Below are 23,219 nucleotides of genomic sequence, written 5' to 3'. Positions count from 1 at the left end.
AAGGGTCAAAAGAGTTTAGAATATTGGTGAGATTAAAAACTACTGACGTTGAAATAACAGGCCAGTTTGTGCTTATAAATATGTGTTGAACTGAATCAAAACAAATTTCTTTTTTCTCTGCCTTGTACTCTCTTTACTTCTTGATGTCAGAAATGTTATCTTCTGGTGTGGATGGACTTATTTGACTAGAGTAATTGCCAGCGAGTAGGAGTAGGGACTATCCTTTCCCCAAACATCTTCTTAGTTTATTGTTTACTACATGTTTTAATTTGTAAGCTGATGGAATGCAATACACCAGAAATGGAACAGCTTTTAAAAAGGGAATTTATTAAGTTGCAAGTTTACAGTTATAACTCTCTAAAAATGTCCAAACTAAGAGAAAGCTACCTTGGTTCAAGAAAGCTACAGGTCAGGACAGCTCTATCAGCTGGGAAGACATGTGTGTAAGATATATATTTTTAAACTCAAATATCTAGTGCCACTGGGTAAGATCAGATGAAATGGAGTCTATTTGGGGAGGTTGACTGATCTTTATCGGTGCAAAAATAAATTGTCTCCAGGAATAATGCTGGTAAGAGGCATAACAATTGGGGCTCTGTACCTCAAAACTTGTTTCATTACTACCTTTATTATAAATAATAATTGAAAAATAAAACTATTGAGTGCTTACTATGTGCCAGACATTGTGCAATAGCTTTGGACACATTATTTCATTTACTGTTTATGACAACTCTATGAGAAAGGTACTATTATTATGCTCATTTAACAGAGATAGAGAGATAAACTAATTTGTCCAAAATAATAGAACTCTGAAGGCAGTTTTGCCAGACTCCAAGGTTCCTGTCTCAGCCTACCTCAGCATTTCTGTCTTGTGCCCCAAATCTCTATAACCGGCAACCACTTCCCACCCCCAACCTCCGATTTCAGGTGGCCTTGGCCTCCTTTAGAAGGAAGCCAAGCTCTTTTTCACCTCTGGATCTTTGCACTTGCTTTTTCCTCTGCTCAGGTTTTTTCTACAGTTGGTTGCATGGCTGACTTTTTTCATCTGTTATCCTAAATTAGTTCTTCCCACCTTACTTTATAGCACCACGATCTTTTATTATTAAACTCTGAAATTATTTTTTTAAATCTTTCCCCCAGGTCATAAGTCACTGTATCCTTATGACTTCGTCCACTGAATGAATGAAGGATGGATGGATGAAATTGCCTACCACTTCCGTATTTGGCGGTCCTTGGCAGTGTTATAGGCCCCTCCGAAAGCCCATCGGAGCTATTTTGAGATACTGCACATCCCCTACTTCAATCCCATCTTAGTTTTTTGGGGGCCTTTGTGGTTCCTGAACAGCAGTGACAATAAATACCAAAGACTGTCAGGGTTAGAGCGAGATACCCGCGCCCTGCTTTGCACAGATCGGCCGGCAGGGGACGATGTTAACGCAGGCCTCCGCCGGAGCTCTCCAAGGCCCGCGGTGGGAGAGGGGAGGAGAGGCGGGGCCAACCGGAAGGGGCGGGGTCGCCCCGCGTGTCCGCCCCTCCAGGGAGGCTCTCCCCTCTCGCCCCGCCCCTTCCCCCGCCCGAGCGGCCATGGCCATTCCCGGCATCCCCTATGAGCGACGGCTTCTCATCATGGCGGACCCTAGAGATAAGGCGCTTCAGGACTACCGCAAGAAGCTGCTGGAGCACAAGGAGATCGACGGCCGTCTCAAGGAGTGTGAGTGCACCTTTCTTTCCACATAATTTCATGGCTCTGCTCGCTTCTGCCTCTGACAAAGCGGAGGCCTTTGGCGGAGCCCGACAACCGAGCCCTTGGGATGAGAAGGCCTCGGTCCAGAGGCAAGGCGCTTTGTCATCCAGCGCTGAGATGGGGAATTGGCGCCTGTTCGGGCATGGAAATGGCCCATGGTGGTCCGGGTTGAGGTGGAGGTGAAAGAGCACTACAGGAGTGGTGAAGAAGTGGGCCAGGGTTGGGGTGCAAGGAGAGCAGCGCTGGTCGAGCCCCGGGACCCGGAGAGAAGAGGCTTGAGTCAGCGGAGCTCGAGCAAGAGATGAGACCCCGGAGTTGACTTAGTGGAGTGGAAAGCCGGACGCGGAGCTTAAGAGAGACAGGGTCTTGCGGTCATAACCCTGCTGGTTCTTTCCTTGTCATACGAGTTGTACTGTATCAGGTACACAAGTTTCCCTTACCCCCTGAACTAAAGGGGCACTTGAGTGTTTTCCTAGTGCACCTTCATTTAAAAATTGGAGTGGTTTAATTAAATGAAGGAAGGCCATAGCTGTAAATTCTGTGGAAAACTGTATGTGTGTAAGCTAATTTAGGATGGAAATCCAGAGAGTAAACCTGTTGAGTATGTGAAGGGGTGAGATGGGTCAAATCACTTGAATTTGTAGTCTCAAATCCACAAGTATCTGAATATCAGTCCCTATTAAGTACGTAATTTAGAATGTGCTTAAACATGGATTGCTGCTCTATGACATTTCGTTTTCAAACATGTCACCTACTGATTACAAATGGTCTTATTTCTTTTGTGGTTTGATATAGGGGTTTAAAACTTAACTAAACTCAAATAGACTTTAGTAACTTAGGTAAAGTGAGACTTAGATAGACTCAATAAGATTATTGTTTTAAAAATGTTCAAATTTTATTATTTCAGTAAGGGAACAATTAAAAGAACTTACCAAGCAGTATGAAAAGTCTGAAAATGACCTGAAGGCCCTACAAAGTGTTGGTCAGGTAGGTAATGGGGTTCGGGGGTGTAGGGGATGATGGTAAATTGCTTTGTTTATTAGCTGTTGGCAAAAAGTAATTCTTTTTTTCTTTCTTAGATTGTGGGGGAAGTACTTAAGCAATTAACTGAAGAAAAATGTAAGTGGATAAGTTTGTTGCTAAAGAAAAATGGAGCCAAACACCACCACCCCCAACCTTTAGAAATGCTTATTATTTTGATGACAATAATGAAAGAAATGGTATTGTTGCATAGACTTATGTTCCATTCAACTCTTGTCTTCTTGGGAGACGTAAAACTGATGTTGATATATTTACTTTTCACTTTCTAAATTTGTTAATTGTTCTTTCATTTTCTTCTTACAGTCATTGTTAAAGCTACAAATGGACCAAGATATGTTGTGGGTTGTCGTCGACAGGTAGTACTTTATATTCATATAGAGCTTTAAAATTGATAGACATGCTTTCATATAAGTTATTACATTTCATCCTTGATGTAAACAGGTCAGACATTGTGTCTATAACCCCCAAGAATTGTTTGTCCAAACTTAGCTGATAATTAGAAAAGTCTGAACTCAAACTATGGGCTTTGAGTTCTGGCATTCTCCACTTTCCAACATGTCACATTGCCTCAGTCAGCACTGTATACTGAAGAGATAAAGAAATTTTTTTTTGAAATTTATATAAATGTTAATTTGCTAGCATAGCTATAGAGGTTTTTTTTTTTTTAATTCAACCCACCACGTACCCATAAACATTTATAGTTAACTCACACATACAGGATAGTATTGAGTTTAAGAAATCTACCCTGCTATTTACATCTTAACAGAAGAAGAAAAAAATAATATGATTACCTTAACCCTTACAAGAAAGCATTTAAAAATTTCACCCTCCTTCAGGTCAGCAAAAATTATCATGTGCAATATTTCTTCTCCTTCTTCTTTTTTTAATGGAAAAGGAAAAGTAGTTTAACTGTGTTACACAAGTTCAGGTATTCATTATATTAGCATTTCCCAATGTAATCTTTATATTATAATTTTTTATGGCCAGCTGATTTTTTTAGTTAAACTTTTTTGTTAGAGAAGCTGTAGATTTATAGTAATTCCATGCATAAAATACAGCGTTCCCATATAACACCCTATTAACACTTTGTATTAGTAGTGTAAATCAAGGAATTTTAGAACTGGAAGAGATCTTAAATCATTTTAATGTCTTTTTTTCGAAGAGACCCTATAAGTGTTAGACTCTGTTGATGATTACCTATGTTTTGTATTTAAACCCATTCAGAAATGTTACTTATGAACCATACTGTAAACCTGAGTTCATTTTGTATCAGTTTATTTAGACTAGAATAAAGGCAAATTGAAAAAACTCCTTTCATTTTGCAGGCATCAAAAACACCAGTAGGCTGCTTTGAATCATTTAGTAGCATTTGAAACCAGTTTATATACTGCCTTATTATTTAGAACATGCATTTAGGTATTTTTATAAAATCTTAAAAGAATTCTTATAAATGCATTGAAAGAGTGTTTTTTATATCAGATTCAGGTTTAAAACATTGATATGACGGCCATAGTGAAATTTAACACAAAGACCAAATGAAGTCTTGGAATTTTTCCTAGTATATAAGTGGGGTGACATTTTCTAAATCAAAATATTAGATGCATAAATCTGGCAAAGGATTTTTGTGCCCCTTTCGGTTTTGGATGCTGAAAGTTAACATTTCTGATATTGGTTGAATAAGAGCAAGAGAATACTTAAAAACTGGAAAATATTAGAAAAGCCAGAGTATGTTTATTTTCTCTATAGATATAAATGTTGAAATAGCTTCATAGTGATCTCTTTTTATCTTTTTCATGTATCTTACATACCTAGCAGCTTTTTTTTTTTTTTGCTTAGTCCATTACATTAAATCTAGTGTTTTGCTTATTTCTATTTCATTTTACTTGCCACTAAATTTGGAGTTCTTTGTAAAACCTTGTGAAAAGTGATCTGTAATTTGTACGGTTCTGAAATTGTACTGGCAAGATGGTTACACTTAGAAGTGTTTAAATATCGAAAACCCTCATTTTGAAAAGTAACATCCTGAGTATGAGGTAATTATAGGCTATGCTATCCAGGTCAAGCCAAATAAAGTAGTCCTACCTAGATAGACAATAAATTGCCTAGTTTGATTGAACTTGATATATCATGAGCTTAGCATAGTGCCCTTTAGCATAAATTTTTTGATGTATTTTTTTTTAATGTAACTGACTTTTTTTGTAGTTTAATTTTTTTCGCTGAGGTATAATTTACATTCAGTTGCATTCCATTTGAATGTCCCACTCTGTTCATGTTACAAAGGCATGAATGGTGGTTGTTTACTTTTAGCATATTTTAGCATTTTAGTTAAAATCTCTAAGGAGACGTAGTATGTTTTCCCGTAGTTTTCTATGATCAAGTAACATGGATTCTTCCCAAAAGTTATAGCTTCCCGGATAAATCTAATGGGTACACTTTTTAACACTTCCCCCATCCTCTACCCTCAATATTCTCTAAGGTATTTCTCTATAAATGCTTTCATACCACTTCCCAAAGCCACTGCACTATAGTACCTCATTCATATTAATGAATAAAACTATTCATTAATAGTTAGCCTTTGAAAGTAAAATACTTAAGTCCATTCTTTCTTCAAAATCAAGGCTGTTGCCACCTCAAACTATGTTTGTCAGTGATTTCACATTTCACGCTGTGATTGTACACAAGAGTATTTGTTCTTTTAAGGGGCAGATGAGATGGAAATAATTTTAATAAACCCTTCTATTGGCATGGAGTTTATAATCTGATATTAGTGTTCTCTCTGAAGGGTAAAAATTATCATTTGACTTCTAAATACTGTGCTTTTGTGAATATTTCTTTTCTTTTTAAGTTCTTATGTGACACTTTTTTTTTTTTTACAAAATTAGCTTGATAAAAGTAAGTTGAAGCCAGGAACAAGAGTTGCTTTGGATATGACTACACTAACTATCATGAGGTGAGTTTCTTCATTTCATTTATCTTTTATTTTCACTGAGGAAAGGTCTTATCCAAAAGATGCTTCTTGAGATCACTGAATATTTTCAATTTTTTCCCTTTTACTAATTTCTAATTTAAACATGTCTTCATTAAATCATCTGTAGGTACTAGCATAAAAGAATCATTTATATTATATCTGTAGGCTGAGAGAAAATACATCTTTTAAAAGAAAAATGCATATGTTATCATTCCAGATATTTGCCAAGAGAGGTGGATCCACTGGTTTACAACATGTCTCATGAGGACCCGGGGAATGTTTCTTATTCTGAGATTGGAGGACTATCAGAACAGATTCGGGAATTAAGAGAGGTTGGCAACATATGCTTTGTTTTCTAAATTTACTTATAAGCATGCTGGTTTTAGGATGCTTGAAAGGAGAAACAGTGAAGAATTATTCTTTACTCAAATAGTGACTACTGTATATTATGCATGTAATATTCTTGCTGAGGAAAGAATAGCACTGAATTTCTAGCTATGAAAATTATTGGTGTTTGATAATTTGGAGACACTTGATATTAGGAAAATTCTCTTTTTGTGCCAAAGAAATAAAAAAGCTGGAAACAATTGATATACTCTGGTTACCCTTGCCTTCTCTGGTTTAAATTATCATATTAGGTTACTTGGGTGGGAGCACATTGAATGGCATGTGTGTAATACAGTTTTTCCTATAAGTGCATCAGTGTTTAGCTTTCTACTCTTAGGTAAAGTAAGGCTACCTATGCCTTGAATACTTTATTTTGATAACTCTATTTGCTGCCATTTAAGAAAAATACTGGCTTTAGTAGTGATTTAAATCTTTTAAGTTCTAAGGGAAGAATCAAAATCAAGATTGCCCTGCTTCATAGCACATACAGCTTTGTAACAATCACCTTTAAAGCAAATTACATTGTCCTACTGATTTCATCCTAATTTTGGAAATATTTAAGAATAAATGGGGATAGTCAGAATGTCTTACATCATCTGAATTAAGCGCTTAGTTTTCAGACTTCAGCACATTAAACTTCTTAGGACTTATTAAAAATATTAGAGTCAGGGTGGTGTGACAGTGGCTTAGTGGCAGAACTCTCTCCTGCCATGCGTGAGACCTGGGTTCAATTCCCGGTGTCTGCCCATGCAAAAGAAAAAAAATAAATAAACATGTTTCCTAAGCTTATAGTGTCATTTTGGTGGAGTAGGTTGACATTGGAACATAGAAATTAGCATATAAAAACATGCATTTCATGTGGTTGTGAAACCAAATTATTTTTTGACCATAGTTGAGGAAGCACTGTCTTAAACTTAAAAAAAACCTATTATTAACTTCATGGAACTGTAAAAACTTGCGTTTTACAGTGATTTGCTGCCTTTTACAGTTATAGGAACAGAAAAAATATCTTTTACCCTCTCCTTCCTCCCCAGTACCCTTTACCATCTGTGAACACTTCAGATATTAATTTCTCACACTTCTGTCTTGTCCTCATCATACCTTATGGATACAACTATTCAGTAGAATTTTATCTCTCAAATTACTAATAATGTGAATAGTCTCAGAGGTTGGGTAGTCGAACTCAATTTTTCTTTTCTTTAATTTCTTCCTTAAATCAATCTTTGTAGCAGAACGTTGTTTTATAGCTACTGTGGCATAATGCCAATAGGTGAAATTTTATATACCTTTTCATTTAATGGCAAGTAATTTACCAAATCCTTTCCCCGATTTTATAATTCTTTTGTGTTGTATTCCCAAATGCAATTTTTATTTATTTATTTATTTACTTATTAATTTAAAAAATTTAACAATAAACGAACAAAAACATTAACATATGATCATTCCGTTCTACATATATAAACAGTAATTCACAGTATCATCATATAGTTGCATATTCATCATTTCTTAGAACATTTGCATCACTTCAGAAAAAGAAATAAAAGGAAAAAAAAAGATTATATATACCATACCCCTTACCCCTCGCTTTCATTGATCACTAGCATTTCAAACTAAATTTTAACATTTGTTTCCCCTATTATTTATTTTTATTCCATATGCTCTACTTATCTGTTGACAAGGTAGATAAAAGGAGCATCAGACACAAGGTTTTCACAATTACACAATCACATTGTGAAAGCTATATTATTATTCAATCATCATCAAGAAACATGGCTACTGGAACACAGCTCTCCATTTTCAGGCAGTTCCCTCCAGCCTCTCCATTACATCTTGAATAACAAGGTGATATCTACTTAATGCATAAGAATAACCTCCAGGATAACCTCTCAACTCTGAATCTCTCAGCCATTGACACTTTGTCTCATTTCACTCTTCCCCCTTTTGGTCAAGAAGGTTTTCTCAATCCCTTGATGCTGGTCTCAACTCATTCTAGGGTTTTTTCCAATCCCTTGATGCTGAGTCTCAGCTCATTCTTGGATTTCTGTACCACGTTGCTAGGAAGGTCCACACCCCTGGGAGTCATGTCCCACATAGACAGGGGGAGGATGGTGAGTTTGCTTGTTGTGTTGGCTGGAGAGAGAGGCCACATCTGAGCAACAAAAGAGGCTCTCTTGGGGGTGACTCTTAGGCCTAAATTTTAAGTAGGCTTGACCTATCCTTTGTGGGGTTGAGTTTCATATGAACAAACCCCAAGACTGGGGGCTCAGCCTATAGCTTTGGTTGTCCACACTGCTTGTGAGAATATCAAGAATTCAACTTGGGGAAGTTGAATTTCTCCCTGTTCTCACCATTCCCTGAAAGGGACTTTGCAAATACTTTTCCACTCACTGATCAAATCACTCTGGGATTCATCGGGGCATCACTCTGAACAAACCAACAAAATCTCATGTCCTACCCAAGATTCCAAGTACTTATGGTGTTCAATGAAGCTATCTACAGAAGTTATATTAGGAAATGCACTAGTCAAAATATGAATTTTGTACCACATAAATATTTTTTGCTTTAGTCTCACACATAGGTGAAATATTAAAATATTAATTACCATCTATTTTCAGTACCCTGCAGTAATAACATTCCTTTGTTCTTCCTCATGCAAAAGCATTTTTAAAATTTGTACATTTAGTCACTATTATTATACACTCTAGGCAGTCCTACATTATACCATCTCAGTCTTTATCATCTATCTTTCTGATTTCATTTATGCCCCCACCCCTCCTCCCTCTCTCAATCTCACATGCAGCTTCATTCAGTGTTTTAACATCATTGTATTACAGTTAGGTAGTATTGTGCTGTCCATTTCTGAGTTTTTATATTCAGTCCTATTGCACAATCTCTATCCCTTCAGCTCCAATTACCCAATATCTTACCCTATTTCTATCTCCTGATGGTCTCTGTTACCAATAAAATATTACAAGTTTAGTCACTAATGTCAGTTCATATCAGTGAGACCATACAGTATTTGTCCTTTTGTTTTTGGCTAATCTCACTCAGCATAATGTCCTCAGGGTCCATCCATTTTGTTACATACTTCATAACTTTATTCTGTCCTACAGCCACATAATATTCCATCATATGTATATACCACAATCTGTTTAGCCACTCATCTGTTGATGGACATTTTGACTGTTTCCATCTCTTTGCAATTGTAAATACTGCTGCTATAAACATTGGTGTGCAAATGTCTGTTTGTGTCTTTGCCCTTATGTCCTTTGAGTAGATACCTAGCAATGGCATTGCCAGGTCATGTGGCAATTCTATATTCAGCTTTTTGAGGAACCTCCAAACTGCCTTCCTCAGTCGTTGCACTATTTGACATTCCCACCAACAGTGGATAAGTGTGCCTCTTTCTCCACATCTTCTCCAGCACTTGTCATTTTCTGTTTTGTTGATAATGGCCATTCTGGTGGGTGTGAAATGATATCTCATTGTGGTTTTGATTTGCATTTCTCTAATGGCCAGGGAAGTTGAGCATCTCTTCATGTGCCTTTTGGTCGTTTGTATTTCCTCTTCTGAGAAGTGTCTGTTCAAGTCTTTTTCCCATTTTTGTAATTGGATTGGCTGTCTTTTTGTTGTTGAGTTGAACAATCTCTTTGTAAATTCTGGATACTAGACCTTTATCTGATATGTCGTTTCCAAATATTATCTCCCACTGTGTAGGATGTCTTTTTACGTTCTTGATGAAGTTCTTTGATGCGCAAAAGTGTTTAATTTTGAAGAGTTCCCATTTATTTATTTCTTTCTTCAGTGCTCTTGCCCAAATGCAATTTTGTAGTTTAGCTTTTTATTGAAGTAGAATTAGCAACTATGAAATACAGAGATTTTAAGCATACAATTCAAATGCATTTTGAATTTATACACCTGTGTAACCACCATCTCAATCAAGAGCGTGGTTAAAATAACCATTATGTTTTAAATTTTAGGTTAACTTAAGAGAAATAATACCTGAAGAAAAACCTCTAATGTTTTTACATAGCATGGAATTCCAGAACTATAATGAATTACAATATGTGCACATAACTGTGTTGGTGTTTTATTTAAATATTTGAAAGTACGTAAAAATCTTTACTTTCTTTTTAAGAAACATGCAACTCTTTTCTAGGTAATAGAGCTACCTCTTACAAACCCAGAATTATTCCAGCGTGTGGGAATAATACCTCCAAAAGGCTGTCTGTTATATGGACCACCAGGTTTGTACTGAACTGTATTTGCCCCACTACTAAGGAATAAAAAAATAAGATGAACAGTTTCGACCTCCATTTCCTTCAGAGTGAAAGTAGGATAGGAAGTACGTATCTGTTATTCTCTCAGATATTAGTAATTTTGTGCCTCATTAGTATATAGTATATATATCTTAACATGTCATGTGATTGAAGTGCAGCAGTCCTCCAAGTGATTCACAGACGTATGGGCATCTTCAAGACCCTTTCAGGGAGTCAGCAAGGTCAAAATTACCTCTGTAATACTAAGATATTATTAGCCCTTCACACCATGTTGACATCTGTGCTGATGGTGCAGAACTGTGGGTAAAAATCCTGGCAGCATAGCATAAATCAGTTACACCACTGACATCAAACAGTGCAATGAGTCATCACGTTCTTGACTGCCACACACTTGCTGTTTAAACAAAATAAGTTTCACATTAGAATATACTTAGTGAGGCAGTACAAATTATTAATTTTATTAACTCTTGATCCTTGAAAATGTAGTATACTCTGTGTAAGAAAATGAAAAATATATATAAAGTAATTCTGTTGCGTACTGAAGTAGGATTGTTGTCTCTAGGAAAAGCATTTCTGCAGTGATTTGAGTTGCCAGCTAAATTAGTCTCTTCATTTTCTTATTCGAAAGGACAATTTATAAACTGTAGTTATTCAGACTGAATTATTGGTTACACATTTAGTTAAAAATGAATGAAGTAAGCTTGTCATGTTAAAATAAACAACTGACACCATCTGACCATGTGTTGCCAGTGAAAATTAGAATTTTTGAAAACTTGTCTCTGACCCTGTTAGCTTGACAGCATCCTAATACATTAAAACTTGACAACTTTTCTTATGAGCTAGGGAAGTAATATTAACAAATGTGATTTTTAAATATTGTGTAATAAAATATGTCAACATTTTGAAGATTTGTATAACTCATTTAACCGATAGTTTCCCAATAACTAATGCTTGATACGAAATCATGCATAAGTAAACAGTAGGTTTTATTGTAACAGAGGTTTCCATCCTAGTCTATTTTTTTAGTAGGATTTTGCTATATTTTTAAAGTTCTGTAGTGTGATTAAAATAAAATTACAAAGAATATTGTGAATAAAGATTTAAATTGTAATGCTGAGAGGAGAAGTGCTTTGAGATTTTAAATGGCAACTCTGTTTAGGATTTAGTTTCTATGTTGGGAAATTTACTAGACAAAGGATTTCAATTCTTAAAAGACTTTTAAAATCTGTTTTAGTTTCCATCTATTTAGGATTTCTTTTGTTATTCCTAGGTACAGGAAAAACACTCTTGGCACGAGCTGTTGCTAGCCAACTAGATTGCAATTTCTTAAAGGTAAAGAGAAGATTCTTTGGTAGTTGCTGAAATTAAATTTTTTATGACTTGCCTTATGTTTACTTTAATGTTTTTCCTTTGATCAGGTTGTATCTAGTTCTATTGTAGACAAGTACATTGGTGAAAGTGCTCGTTTGATCAGAGAAATGTTTAATTATGCCAGGGACCATCAACCATGCATTATTTTTATGGATGAAATAGATGCTATTGGTAAGAATAACAAATTTTTTGTTTTATTTTTAAATTATCTTGAAAATGTTATGAAATTTTTTGAAAATCAGAAGGAACTTTTTCTCCACTGTTAATTATGAATTGTGTAGAGAAGCTAGCACAATGAACTGATGTTACTTTAAAAAGTTTCCTAAAAAAGTTTAACCAATTTTAATAAATAACCTTTGACATTTAATGGAGAGATACCATACCAATTCAGTTCTAAATTTGTCAGTATAACTCTTACGAATGAATTTTTAATCTGCATGTTTTTAACCCCAGACACAATCACCACATTCTGTTTTTTTAACTAATGATAATGGAGGAAAAGAGTAATGTATATGTTTCCAAATCTATTATTTTAGGTGGTCGTCGGTTTTCAGAGGGTACTTCAGCTGATAGAGAGATTCAGAGAACTTTAATGGAGGTAATATTTTGTAAAGTGTTTATTAGATGAAGAACTGAACATTCCATATGAAGGTTAAAAGGGGTACAACACTTGATTAAATCAAGAGTGCATTTAATTTGAAAGTACTGAAGGGGCAAACCATTTCTCTACCACAATCTCTAGTAAGAAATGATTAATAGAAAAATAAGAGGGGTATCTACAAATTCTAGGTGATATACATATGTATTCTTCCAGTATGTTTTTTGAGAAGATCAGCCATTCAGATATTTAAATTGTATATTGAACTTTTACATTGTGAATGTGTATCTTGAAGCTAGATTTTTTTTTAGAGATACGTTGCCTTTTTTTAAAAAATATTTTTATTGAAGTATCTTCACTCACATACAGTTCATTCAGAGATTACAATCAGTGGCTCACAATATCATCACATAGCTTAGCATTCATCACTATGATCACTTTAGAACATTTGCATCACTCCAGAAAAAGAAAAAAAGAAAAACCTCATACATCCATACCCCTTACACCTTCCTCTCATTAACCACTAGTATTTCCCATCTACCCAATTTTTTTTACCACTTATTCCCCCCCCATTATTTATTTATTTTTTGTCTTTATTTTCTTATTCATCTGTCCATACCCTGGATAAAAGGAACATCAGATGCAAGGTTTTCACAATCACACGATCACATTGTAAAAACTATATAGTTATACAGTCATCTTCAAGAATCAAGGCTGTTAAATACAGTTCAACAGTTTCAGGCACTACCCTCCAGCCACACCAATACAAATAAACTAGAAAGAGATATCTGTATAATGCATAAGAATAACCTCCAGTAAATCTCTCCACTGTTTGAAAGCTCTCAGCTACTGAAACTTTATTTTCTCTCTCATTTCTCTCTTCTCTCTTTTGGTCAAGAAGACTTTCTTAATCCCTTGATGCTAGGTCTAGGCTCATCCTGGGATTTCTTTGCCATGTTTTCAGAGAGATGTCCACCCCTGGGATTCATGTCCCACACAGAGAAGGAGAGCAGAGAGTTTACCTACCTAGTTGACTTAAAGAAAGAGGCCACATCTGATCAACGAAAGAGATTCTCTGGGGTGACTCTTAGGCATACTTATAAGTTGACTTAACTTACCCTTTGCAGAAATAAGTTTCATAGGAGCGAACCCCAAGATTGAGGATTCAGCCTATTGAATAGATTGTCCCCACTGCTTGCAAGAGTATTAGGAGTTCCCCAGGTTGGAAAGTTTTTTATTTCCTCCTTCCTCCCTAGTCTCCCAAAGGGAACTTTGTAAATACATTTTTATTCTCTGCCCAAATTACTCTGGGGTGTATCAGGGCATCACACTAATCTGTACAAACCAACAAGATCTTATGCCCTATTCAAGATTCTTTATAATTATCGTGTTTGAATAAACTGACCATACAAGTTAAATTAAATGATGTGCTACCAAAAGTATAAATTTTGCATGAAATAAACATCTCTTCATTTGGTCTCACACAGAAGTTCAAGTTTTAAAATACAGTCATTATCATCCTTTACCTTTCAGTCTGATTTACTTAGTCCTAACCAAATCAGCTTCATTCATATCTCTAACTGAAGATTGATCACTTTTTCAACTTTTTAAAATTACTGTATGGAGTAGCTTCAGAGCTCTAACTTTGAGTCTCAGGTGTCACATAAATACACAGAGTTTCAGGGAATGACCTGGTTATACACAAAAGCTCAGTGTCTCAGAATTTAGAAATAACAGTTATAACACCACAATAGATGTGACTGCTATAAGAGCTTACAATCTAGGAACCTTTACAATAGGCCCAATCTGATAACTCATGCTCTCAATTTCAATTTGCCGAGTTTGTATATTATAGTTAGTCCATATGAGTAGGCATGATAATATTTGTCTTTTTGTGTCTGACGTTTCATTCAGCTTACAGTCCTCAAGGTTCATTCACCTTGAACCACCTTGAACCATGCCTCACAACTTCATTCCTTCTTGCAGCTGTTAAAGCTAGTTTTATTCAGACATTTTATGAGTAACAGTCATAAGACTTTTGGCAGTGATTGAGTTATAATCATGTATGAGTCTGCTCAAAAAAATCACTGACTTTTGCCTTTTGCTTTATTGACAAGCCTGAGAGGCAACTAAAATACTTAGTGGTTTTGATTATTGAAGAAGTAAAATGGATTTTGAAATGGTAGAATGTACATAAAGCCTTCCTCAGTCCAAATACTGTGAAAGGGATGGTAAGACCACAAAGACATTTTTCCATTTCTGCAAATAGAAATTAGGTAACATCTTTTTTTTTTTACATGGGCAGGCACTGGGAATCAAACCCGGGTCCTCTGGCATGGCAGGCAAGCAGCCTTGCCTGCTGAGCCACCATGGCCTGCCCAAATTAGGTAACATTGATACATACTGTGTCAAACTTTCTTGAAAAGCATTTTTTTCTTTGGGGACACTTGACAATTACTTTTCATAAATTTTATTAATCTACTCAGAAGAATTGTAGTATTTTAAAATCTTTTAGAAACCTTAATTTGAGGTATTTTAAATCACTGCCAGATACCAGTTTTTTAAATTCATGTAACTGATACATTATAACTAACATATTTTGTGGAAAAAAAATAGGCATTGTTGGGCTTGCTATATTTTAAAGAATTTATTAAATGCAATTAAGTTCTTCAGCATCTATTCAAGAGAACTTTGATAATCAGGAAACATGTTTTTTGTCTCTTGGTATTTCAGTGTGTAATAGAATTATTTGAAAAGGTTTTATATGTTTATTATCAAATTTGAGAAAAATCCTGTATCTAGTTTTCATAATATTAATTTTAGGTCTTACATACCATAAGCACTTTATTCATTAAATTTTTTTTTTTTTTTTACATGGGCAGGCACTGGGAATTGAACCAGGGTCTCCAGCACGGCAGGCAAGAACTCTGCCTGCTGAACCACCATGGCCCACCCTATTCATTAGATTTTATTATTAGTTTCATAAAAAAGTACATAGTTGAATAATCTGTCTTAGAATTCAGAAGATGGAAAGTATTGCCCTTTATGTAAAAGAGAGAAAAAATAGGCTTCAGTGGAATGGCCATCTTGAAAGTCACATATCTGTAGACAATATAAATCATGGTGGCAGTCATATAAAAGGCATGTGTTACTTGTTTTTTAATGCTTGGGATATTTTCTGTCTATGATTTTTATTTACAAATATATTCTCAGTTACTGAATCAAATGGATGGATTTGATACTCTGCATAGAGTTAAAATGATCATGGCTACAAACAGACCAGATACTCTGGATCCTGCTTTACTGCGTCCAGGAAGATTAGATAGAAAAATACGTGAGTTAAGGTTCTTTACCTCCTGTCCATTTCCCTTTTTCTGTGTCCATTTCTTTTTCCTTCCCATCCCCATCCTCCTCTTCTGTTATTAAAAGCAAACAAAAACACCTGATCACAAAATAATTTCTTATTTTCAGATATTGATTTACCAAATGAACAAGCAAGATTAGATATATTGAAAATCCATGCAGGTCCCATTACAAAGCATGGGGAAATAGGTAAGGAAATAAGTTATTATAAATATATATGCTTGCATTTAGTAAATGAACTAATGTGATACGGGATATCACTGGTGGTCTACCAGATTTGGTTTTAACTTTACCACATTTTTATTGAGCATGAACTGTATGCTAGGAACAATTCTAGTGCTGGGGATACAAAATTGAACAAAACAGATAAATTCCTACCTTTATAAATCTTACATTCTTATCAGAGAAAACAGATAAAGTAAGTAAAATATATAGTATGTTAGATGGTGATAAGTGCTATGGAGAAAAATATAGGAAAAGGTATAAATAATGCCAGGAACAGGTCTGAGTATGTACTTTTTAAAATAGGAGAATGAGGACTATATCACAAGGAAGACCTTACCAAGAAGGTGATTTTTAAGCAATGACCTGAAAAAAAGTGAAAGACTAGATGTGGATATCTGGGGAAAGATCATTTTACACAGAAGGAGCAGCAACTGAGAAATTCAAAATGAGGATTTTGAGCAGAGGAATTATATAGTCTCACTTTGGTACTTTTAGCTTATATTACAGGGTGGGCAGGTGGTGCAGTGGCACATTTCTTGCCTGCCATGCCAGGCAAGATTTGATTTCTGGTGCCTGCCCTTGTAAAAAAAAAAATATATATATATATATATATATTACAACACATAAAAATGAAGGAAAGATTATAATTAGCTCCTAACCCTCATGTACTCACCCCCCAGTTTCAATAATTAACTCCTGGCCAATCTTGTTTTATCTGTAACCCTTCCTTCTTACCTTCCTGCTGGTTTTTTTTTAAAAAGCAAATCCCAGGTATTGTATCATTTCATCTATAAGTATTTCAGAATTCACTTATATTTAAGGAGCTCATTCTGGCTATGGTGTTGAGAATAAACTATATAGGGGCAAAAATGGGAGCAGGAGGATCAGTTAGGTTATTTCAGTAATCCAGATAAAAAATAGTGGTGTGTTGGCTCAAGATGGTAGCAATCAAAGGTCTTTCAAAATGAAATTTTGGGTATATTTTGAAGGTAGTGGTGACAGGATATGCTAATGGTTGGATGTAAGGTATGATCTATAGGAAAGAATTGAGGGAAGACTTAGGTTTTGGCTCAAGCGACTGGGAGAACTAAGTTTCCATCAGTTAAAATGGGGAAGACTGGAAACGTTAGATTTTAACAGGAGAATAGAGGATTTAGTTCTAGATATTTAAAATGTGAGTTGCCAATTAGATAAGGAAATAAAGACATTGGTTAGCAATTCTACATCTGAAGTTCATTGGGAGAGCTGTGTTAATTGATATAAATGTCGATGTTAGCACCAAATGATTTTTAAAGTCTTGTAATTTTCAAGGTGAGATTACTAAGGGGATGACGTGGTTAGAGAAAGGGAGAGCTTCCAAGTCTGACTCTAGATAATTCTGACGTTAAGAAGTTGAGATGAAGAACCATCAAAAGAAGCTGAGTGAAAGGCGTAAAACCAGGAACTGGTAGTGTCCTGGAAGATAAATGAAGAAATTGGTTTAAGAAGGAACCAGTTCCCTCTGAGATGGGGATAAGATAGAGATCAGAGAATAGACATTTGGAGTTATCTATACCAGGTCAGTGGTGATCTTGTCAAAAGTAATTTCTTTAAAGTGATAGAGGATGAAAACCTGCTTCAAACGAATTTCAGAGAGAATGAGAGAGGCATTAAATCTAGATATTTCTTTCAAGGAGATCTGCAGAGAAAAAAATGGGACTATAGCTGGAGGGGAAATGGAGATAAAAGGATTTGGGGAATTTTCTTTAGAATGAAACAATCTGCAACCTCTTTTTTTTTTTTGCTGCTGGAAATGATCTAGGAGAGAAAGAGAGATTTATATTGCACTTTCCTTGAGAGATTGGACCTGTCTGTGAGCATAGACTTCATTTATGAGAATAGGAAGGAAGCCAGAATATATGAATGCTATCTATGGATGGGTGCACGGGTATTTCAGTGGTAGAATGCTCACCTTCCATGTGGGAGACCCGGGTTCGATTCCCCAACCAGGTCCCCCCCCCCCCAAAAAAAAAGTTGCCTATGGAAATGAGAGACTAGACAAGTAGGTGTTTGCAAACTACCTTGCAGACCAAATTCTACCTGCCTTGTGTTTTATAAGTGAAGTTTTGTTGGAATTTTATTTTTTTGTTGAAAGCCATGACCTTTCATTTATATGTTATCTATGGCTGCTTTCCCACTACAACAACAGAGTTGAGTAGTTTCAAATAGGGATCATGTGACCACAAAATCTAAAAGGGGAGGGGGGCAGAAAAAGTTTACTGACCCTTGGGCTAGTAGAGGAGTTGGGGTAATGCCAGGCAGGTTTAAAAGCCCTTTGAAGTTAGTGGTCTAAAAGAATTAAAATAGGTGATGATTTTTTTTTCTCTTGCTAACTTTCTCATTGCTCTTATGAGAGAGTTTTGAGCTAGAGAGACTAAGCTGAACCAAGAGTATCAATTTATGGGTTTTTACCACAAATATTGAGCTTTTGCTAATAAACAGTTACTATGTTAGCACCGAGGAGGCTACTCATTCTCAAGAAACTTAGCATGAACCTTATTGACAGCTGATTAATGAATGTCCATATCATTTTTAAAAAGATTGATATACCCTATATTGGCTGATGAAGAGTCTCTTCAGAGCTGTTCATAATGTAGGGGCTTATGTCACTGCTTTCACTTATCTTTCTATTCTGTATCAAATCCATAACTGCTGCCCTTTATTGGCACTTCTTCAATTCCTATCTGTCATGTGGGTAGAAAAGTCACTTAATATTACTACTATCATAGATCTGATGTTTTATCACTTGATGTTTGCACAGAAACCAAAAAAGTTAGTCAATGCCTGCTCTAGTATGTAAAAAATTACATATGATTAAATTATGCTGATGGTTGTTCTTGTCATATTTATATTTGCCTTTTGTGATTAAAGTGAATTGCAGTTGGTTTTGAACATCCCTGCGCTATTCAAATAAAAGATTTTGGTTACAATCATAGTTTGATAAGTATCTGAAGCTCACATATACACAACTTTATAAATCTTCTGAGACAGATTAAGATGTTTTCAGATTTTGATATTTCCTGATTTTAAGGCTCAAGATGTATCTGTTTCTGCTTGGTGTTGGGTTTACTTAACAGAAGTATAGTTTTTGTTCCTTAATATTGTGGGATGTTTACAGGGATGGTGCCGAGTTGATCAAATTGAAAGTAGGCTCTTGAATTTAAATTTTCCAAGTGGGGATAAATCAAGAAAATACCTTAATTTTTTACTAATTTCCAGCATGTTTTCCGAAACAGATTATGAAGCAATTGTGAAGCTTTCAGATGGCTTTAATGGAGCAGACCTGAGAAATGTTTGTACTGAAGCAGGTAAACATCTAAAGTACCTATTCTGCTGATTTTGGTTTTTTAAAATTTGCTAAAAAATGTGTTTTTGATTTTAGTTTGCCCAAAGGCAGATTCCGAGCCTTCCTTGCAAGAATTTGGGTGCTTGTTTTTTGGGGACTTGATTCCAGGAAGCAGAAGAGGGAGAGAACAGGTTAAGTGACGCAGAAGGAGGAAAAGCTGACAGAAGAGTGTACTATTGAGGTAGTTGCTATAGACAAGGAGATTTTGAGTCCTATGAGACCACTGAGAAATATATAAAAGGCTTCAAGGATTATCTGCCTAGAGCATTTATTTACCAGCTCTTATCCTTCATTGGATGAGATTTGCCCTTGAGGGGTGGGGTGTTAACATTTTTTTTTGTATTTCTGAGTGCCTTGGGGCAGACAGTGGAAAAAACGTGACCGTGTTAGGACGGTGGCCCCCTAAGAAGTCTGAGATTACAGACCTGACTACTACACCTGTGGCTGAAATAAAAATGGGCCAGCACTAGATGTGTCTGCTGCAAAATGAATAACATATATTTTCTGATATTAGCCTGTGAGCAATAAGTTTTATGAAAGATTAATTTGTGAATTTTGTGTTCATGCTACTTATATGAAATGTGATGTTAGAATGTAATGCTATATGTGGATTGTGTGCTCTATTTTTATTTCTGCTGCTTTAAAATACTATATAGAGTCATTTAGTCTTTTGTCTTTCACACAGGATCCTAAAATTGCAAAAATAAATTTGTACCATTATTTTTATAGTTACTCACTATCAAAAGTTGGAGAAAAATGGTTTTCTTAAATATTACAATATATGATTTCTTTTTGTTTTCACATCACCTTTAGACTTATTTTAACATTTCTTGTAAATTCAGCACAGTGTTTAAAAAGGCTGGTCAGGCATAGTTTCTCGGTAGGAGTATCTTATTAGATATACTGCAGTTCAGTATCTGGAAGAAAGATCCGCATAAAAGAAAAAAGAAAGATCTAAATAAAAATATTAAGAGCTAAGCTGTCATGTAGTTTGAACTACTTGTAGTAATTTGTAATATTGTCTTTACAAAATCTGCATTGGAGCAAATTATTAGCAGAAGATTGCTTTGGTGAAATTGTAATATAAAATGTTATGATCTTAAAGGCTGATGGAATCAGGTTATGATACCTTTTTTTTTTCCCACATCATATTTTTAAGAACTTATTTAAAACTATTTCCAATAAGTGACTGTAACTTCTGTGTGGACTAAAATGCTTTTTAACTGGGTGGGACATTTGCATCTGGAGACATACTGAAATTCTTGTTTGGTTTGCTTTGTACTGGACTTTATTTAAGTATTAAGTAGACTACTGCCTTATTTGTTAACATATCTTTCTGTCAATTGAAATGTACTTGATTCAGTCATAATCACCTTTTCTATTAATATTGTCTATTAATATTCCTTCATGTATTTTGTATCTACTAAATAGAAATTGAATCAGAAATTACATAGAAAAAGCTTAGCTATCTTCTGTTTAGTTGAAAATTTGTGATAAAAATCTTCAGCTAACATTGTCTCTTAAAACTGTCTGAAACGTTAATTGAAAATTTGACCTGATCACCATTCAGTAGCTATTGCTTGTGTGCTTTTGCTCTGTATTTATGGAAACTACTGCAACTTTTTTAGCATAGTTATTCTGGGTCTGGGATGAAGAGTAAGTAGCTAAACATTAAATCTTAAAACAAAAAATGTAAGTGAGGTTTGATAACCATGTAACTGAAATCCACACAGCTTACTGCATCAAATTCAAGTTTCAATTGTAGAAAATGATTTCAGAGGCATTTTACCATATTGTAACAATTGCTTTCCAATGATTTTATCTCTTTTTTTTTCAAATGAGTTTAATGTACCTTCAGAAGCCTACTCATTTTTTGACCAGAGATCATAGGTGAATAGATAGAAGGGTTTTTTTAATGGTCTTAGGTCTATATAGTTGATACTGATTCTTAGATGATGGATCATATTTTTAGATTACATTATGTATGTATGTATATATGGATACATGGATGAGTGTGTGTGTATGTGTATGTATATGTGTGTGGATGTATGGATGGATGGATGGGTATGCATGTGTATGTGTGTATGAATGTATGTATGTGGTACATGGTCCCAGGAATCGAACTTAGGAATTCTGATGGCAGGCGAGGATGCTACCACTGAGCTACCCTTGCACTGCTAAACTGTTTTTTATAAGCAAACCTCTTTATATAAAATGTTGATTAAATGAATTAGAAGTATACTATGTTCCATGACAAAAGCTCCTGATGGATAAACCAAAAATTTCTGTGATAGAAAAATAATGTGGTCTTTAAAAAGATCATTAAAGTTTAATATGATTTGGAAGTAGTCATATGCATTAAGCTTGGAGAAATGAGTAATTAATTCAGTTGTAGCCTTTTACACAAGTTTTAAAACCCCACTATTAAAAAATCAATTTCCATTCACCTGATTTCTGAGGACAGCGTAGAGCAGCATTTCCAACACTGCTTATATAGAAATGTAGAAAGGGAAAATAGGAAGTAACCTTTAAAATCTTCTATCAATCCCATCATTTTTATAGGTGAAAATTCAATATAGGCAGATCCTCAGTGGAAATTATTGGATTCATTTAATTTGTAGATGATATTTTATGAATTGGGATGGTCTCAAAATCTAGAACTCATATCTTTGGCACAACTAATATAAAAATAAAAAACAAAAAAACCTTTTACTCCTTTTTGTCAAGTAATAATTGACATAATTTGTTAAGCAATAATTAATTGAATGAAACAAGTGAGGTATGATACTCAAATAGAAAGTCATATAAAAATAGCAGTTTGAACTTAAATTTTAAGACCTACATAATGTTGCTGACTTCTGTTAAGGCCTACTGTTGGCTTTCAATAATTTCCTTTTCTCTAAGTCTCAGATTCTTAGCAAGGAACAGCTGTCAGAATTACTGAAGGTATTGTTTTTTCTCCAAACCATACATGTGTCTTCCTCTTTTCAGGGAATTGCTACCTGTAAAGTTAAGAAACTGCCACTTAAAATGTATGTATGTTGTTGGTAGTTATTTATATTAGAGATGCCTTTGGATAAGGGAGTATTTCAGCTGGATTTGAGATAGTCCCCATTTTAAATATTCAGATAACTGTATCACCTATTTTGGTTTGGAAAATAATGCTGACCATAGTTGCAGAAATTAATTGACAAAGGTAGTGTTTTTTTTAATAAATTACAACTACTGACTTAAAGTAGTAAATCCAGGCTCCTCCACATTTACTCTCTAGAGCTGGATTATTTAGTTTTCTTATAATGAACAAAGAATTCAGATATTTTATATAGCAATCACATTGCTTTATTCTCCACAGGTATGTTTGCAATTCGTGCTGATCATGATTTTGTAGTACAGGAAGACTTCATGAAAGCAGTCAGAAAAGTGGCTGATTCTAAGAAGCTAGAGTCTAAATTGGACTACAAACCTGTGTAATTTTACTGTAAGGTTTTTAATGGCTGCATGATAGACATTGGCTTAATGTAAAAATAAAGTTAAGGAAAATAATGTATGTATTGGCAATATTCTTATTCAAAGTATATGAATAAAAATATGTATGAATAACATCGTATTAATCAGTAATTCTACTTTTAAGATTGGAACAGAGAAATTTGTATGTTTGTTAATGCTGCATTTATTGCAGCAGAGATTTAAAAGAAGAGTGTGTTGAAGCTTTTCATATTTGCTTGTGTGAGCATTTTGTAAAACATTGAGAATGGTTTGAGATAGTACAAGAGAACATTTCTTGACTTATTTTATACCATTTGTTTTCTCATCCTAAAAAGTTGAATAAAATCTATTTGATTCAGTTCTCCTACATA

General features: G+C 34.8%; 1 protein-coding gene across 1 annotated transcript; it reads left to right on the top strand.

The window, feature by feature from the left end:
* Nucleotides 1-1,552: 1,552 nt before the first annotated feature.
* On the top strand, nt 1,553-23,212 carry PSMC6 (proteasome 26S subunit, ATPase 6). Its single transcript, XM_077122620.1, has 14 exons — nt 1,553-1,711; nt 2,652-2,731; nt 2,824-2,863; nt 3,089-3,141; nt 5,668-5,735; nt 5,971-6,085; nt 10,300-10,387; nt 11,691-11,752; nt 11,839-11,962; nt 12,328-12,389; nt 15,603-15,723; nt 15,861-15,941; nt 19,253-19,324; nt 22,715-23,212. The coding sequence occupies exons 1-14, from the start codon at nt 1,585-1,587 to the stop codon at nt 22,831-22,833; spliced, it is 1,212 nt and encodes a 403-aa protein (XP_076978735.1). The 5' UTR covers nt 1,553-1,584; the 3' UTR covers nt 22,834-23,212.
* Nucleotides 23,213-23,219: the final 7 nt, after the last annotated feature.

This window comes from Tamandua tetradactyla, chromosome 12 (genome assembly GCF_023851605.1).
Source record: "Tamandua tetradactyla isolate mTamTet1 chromosome 12, mTamTet1.pri, whole genome shotgun sequence".
Lineage (NCBI taxonomy): Eukaryota > Metazoa > Chordata > Mammalia > Pilosa > Myrmecophagidae > Tamandua > Tamandua tetradactyla.
This window is presented reverse-complemented; position numbering and strand designations above follow the sequence as displayed.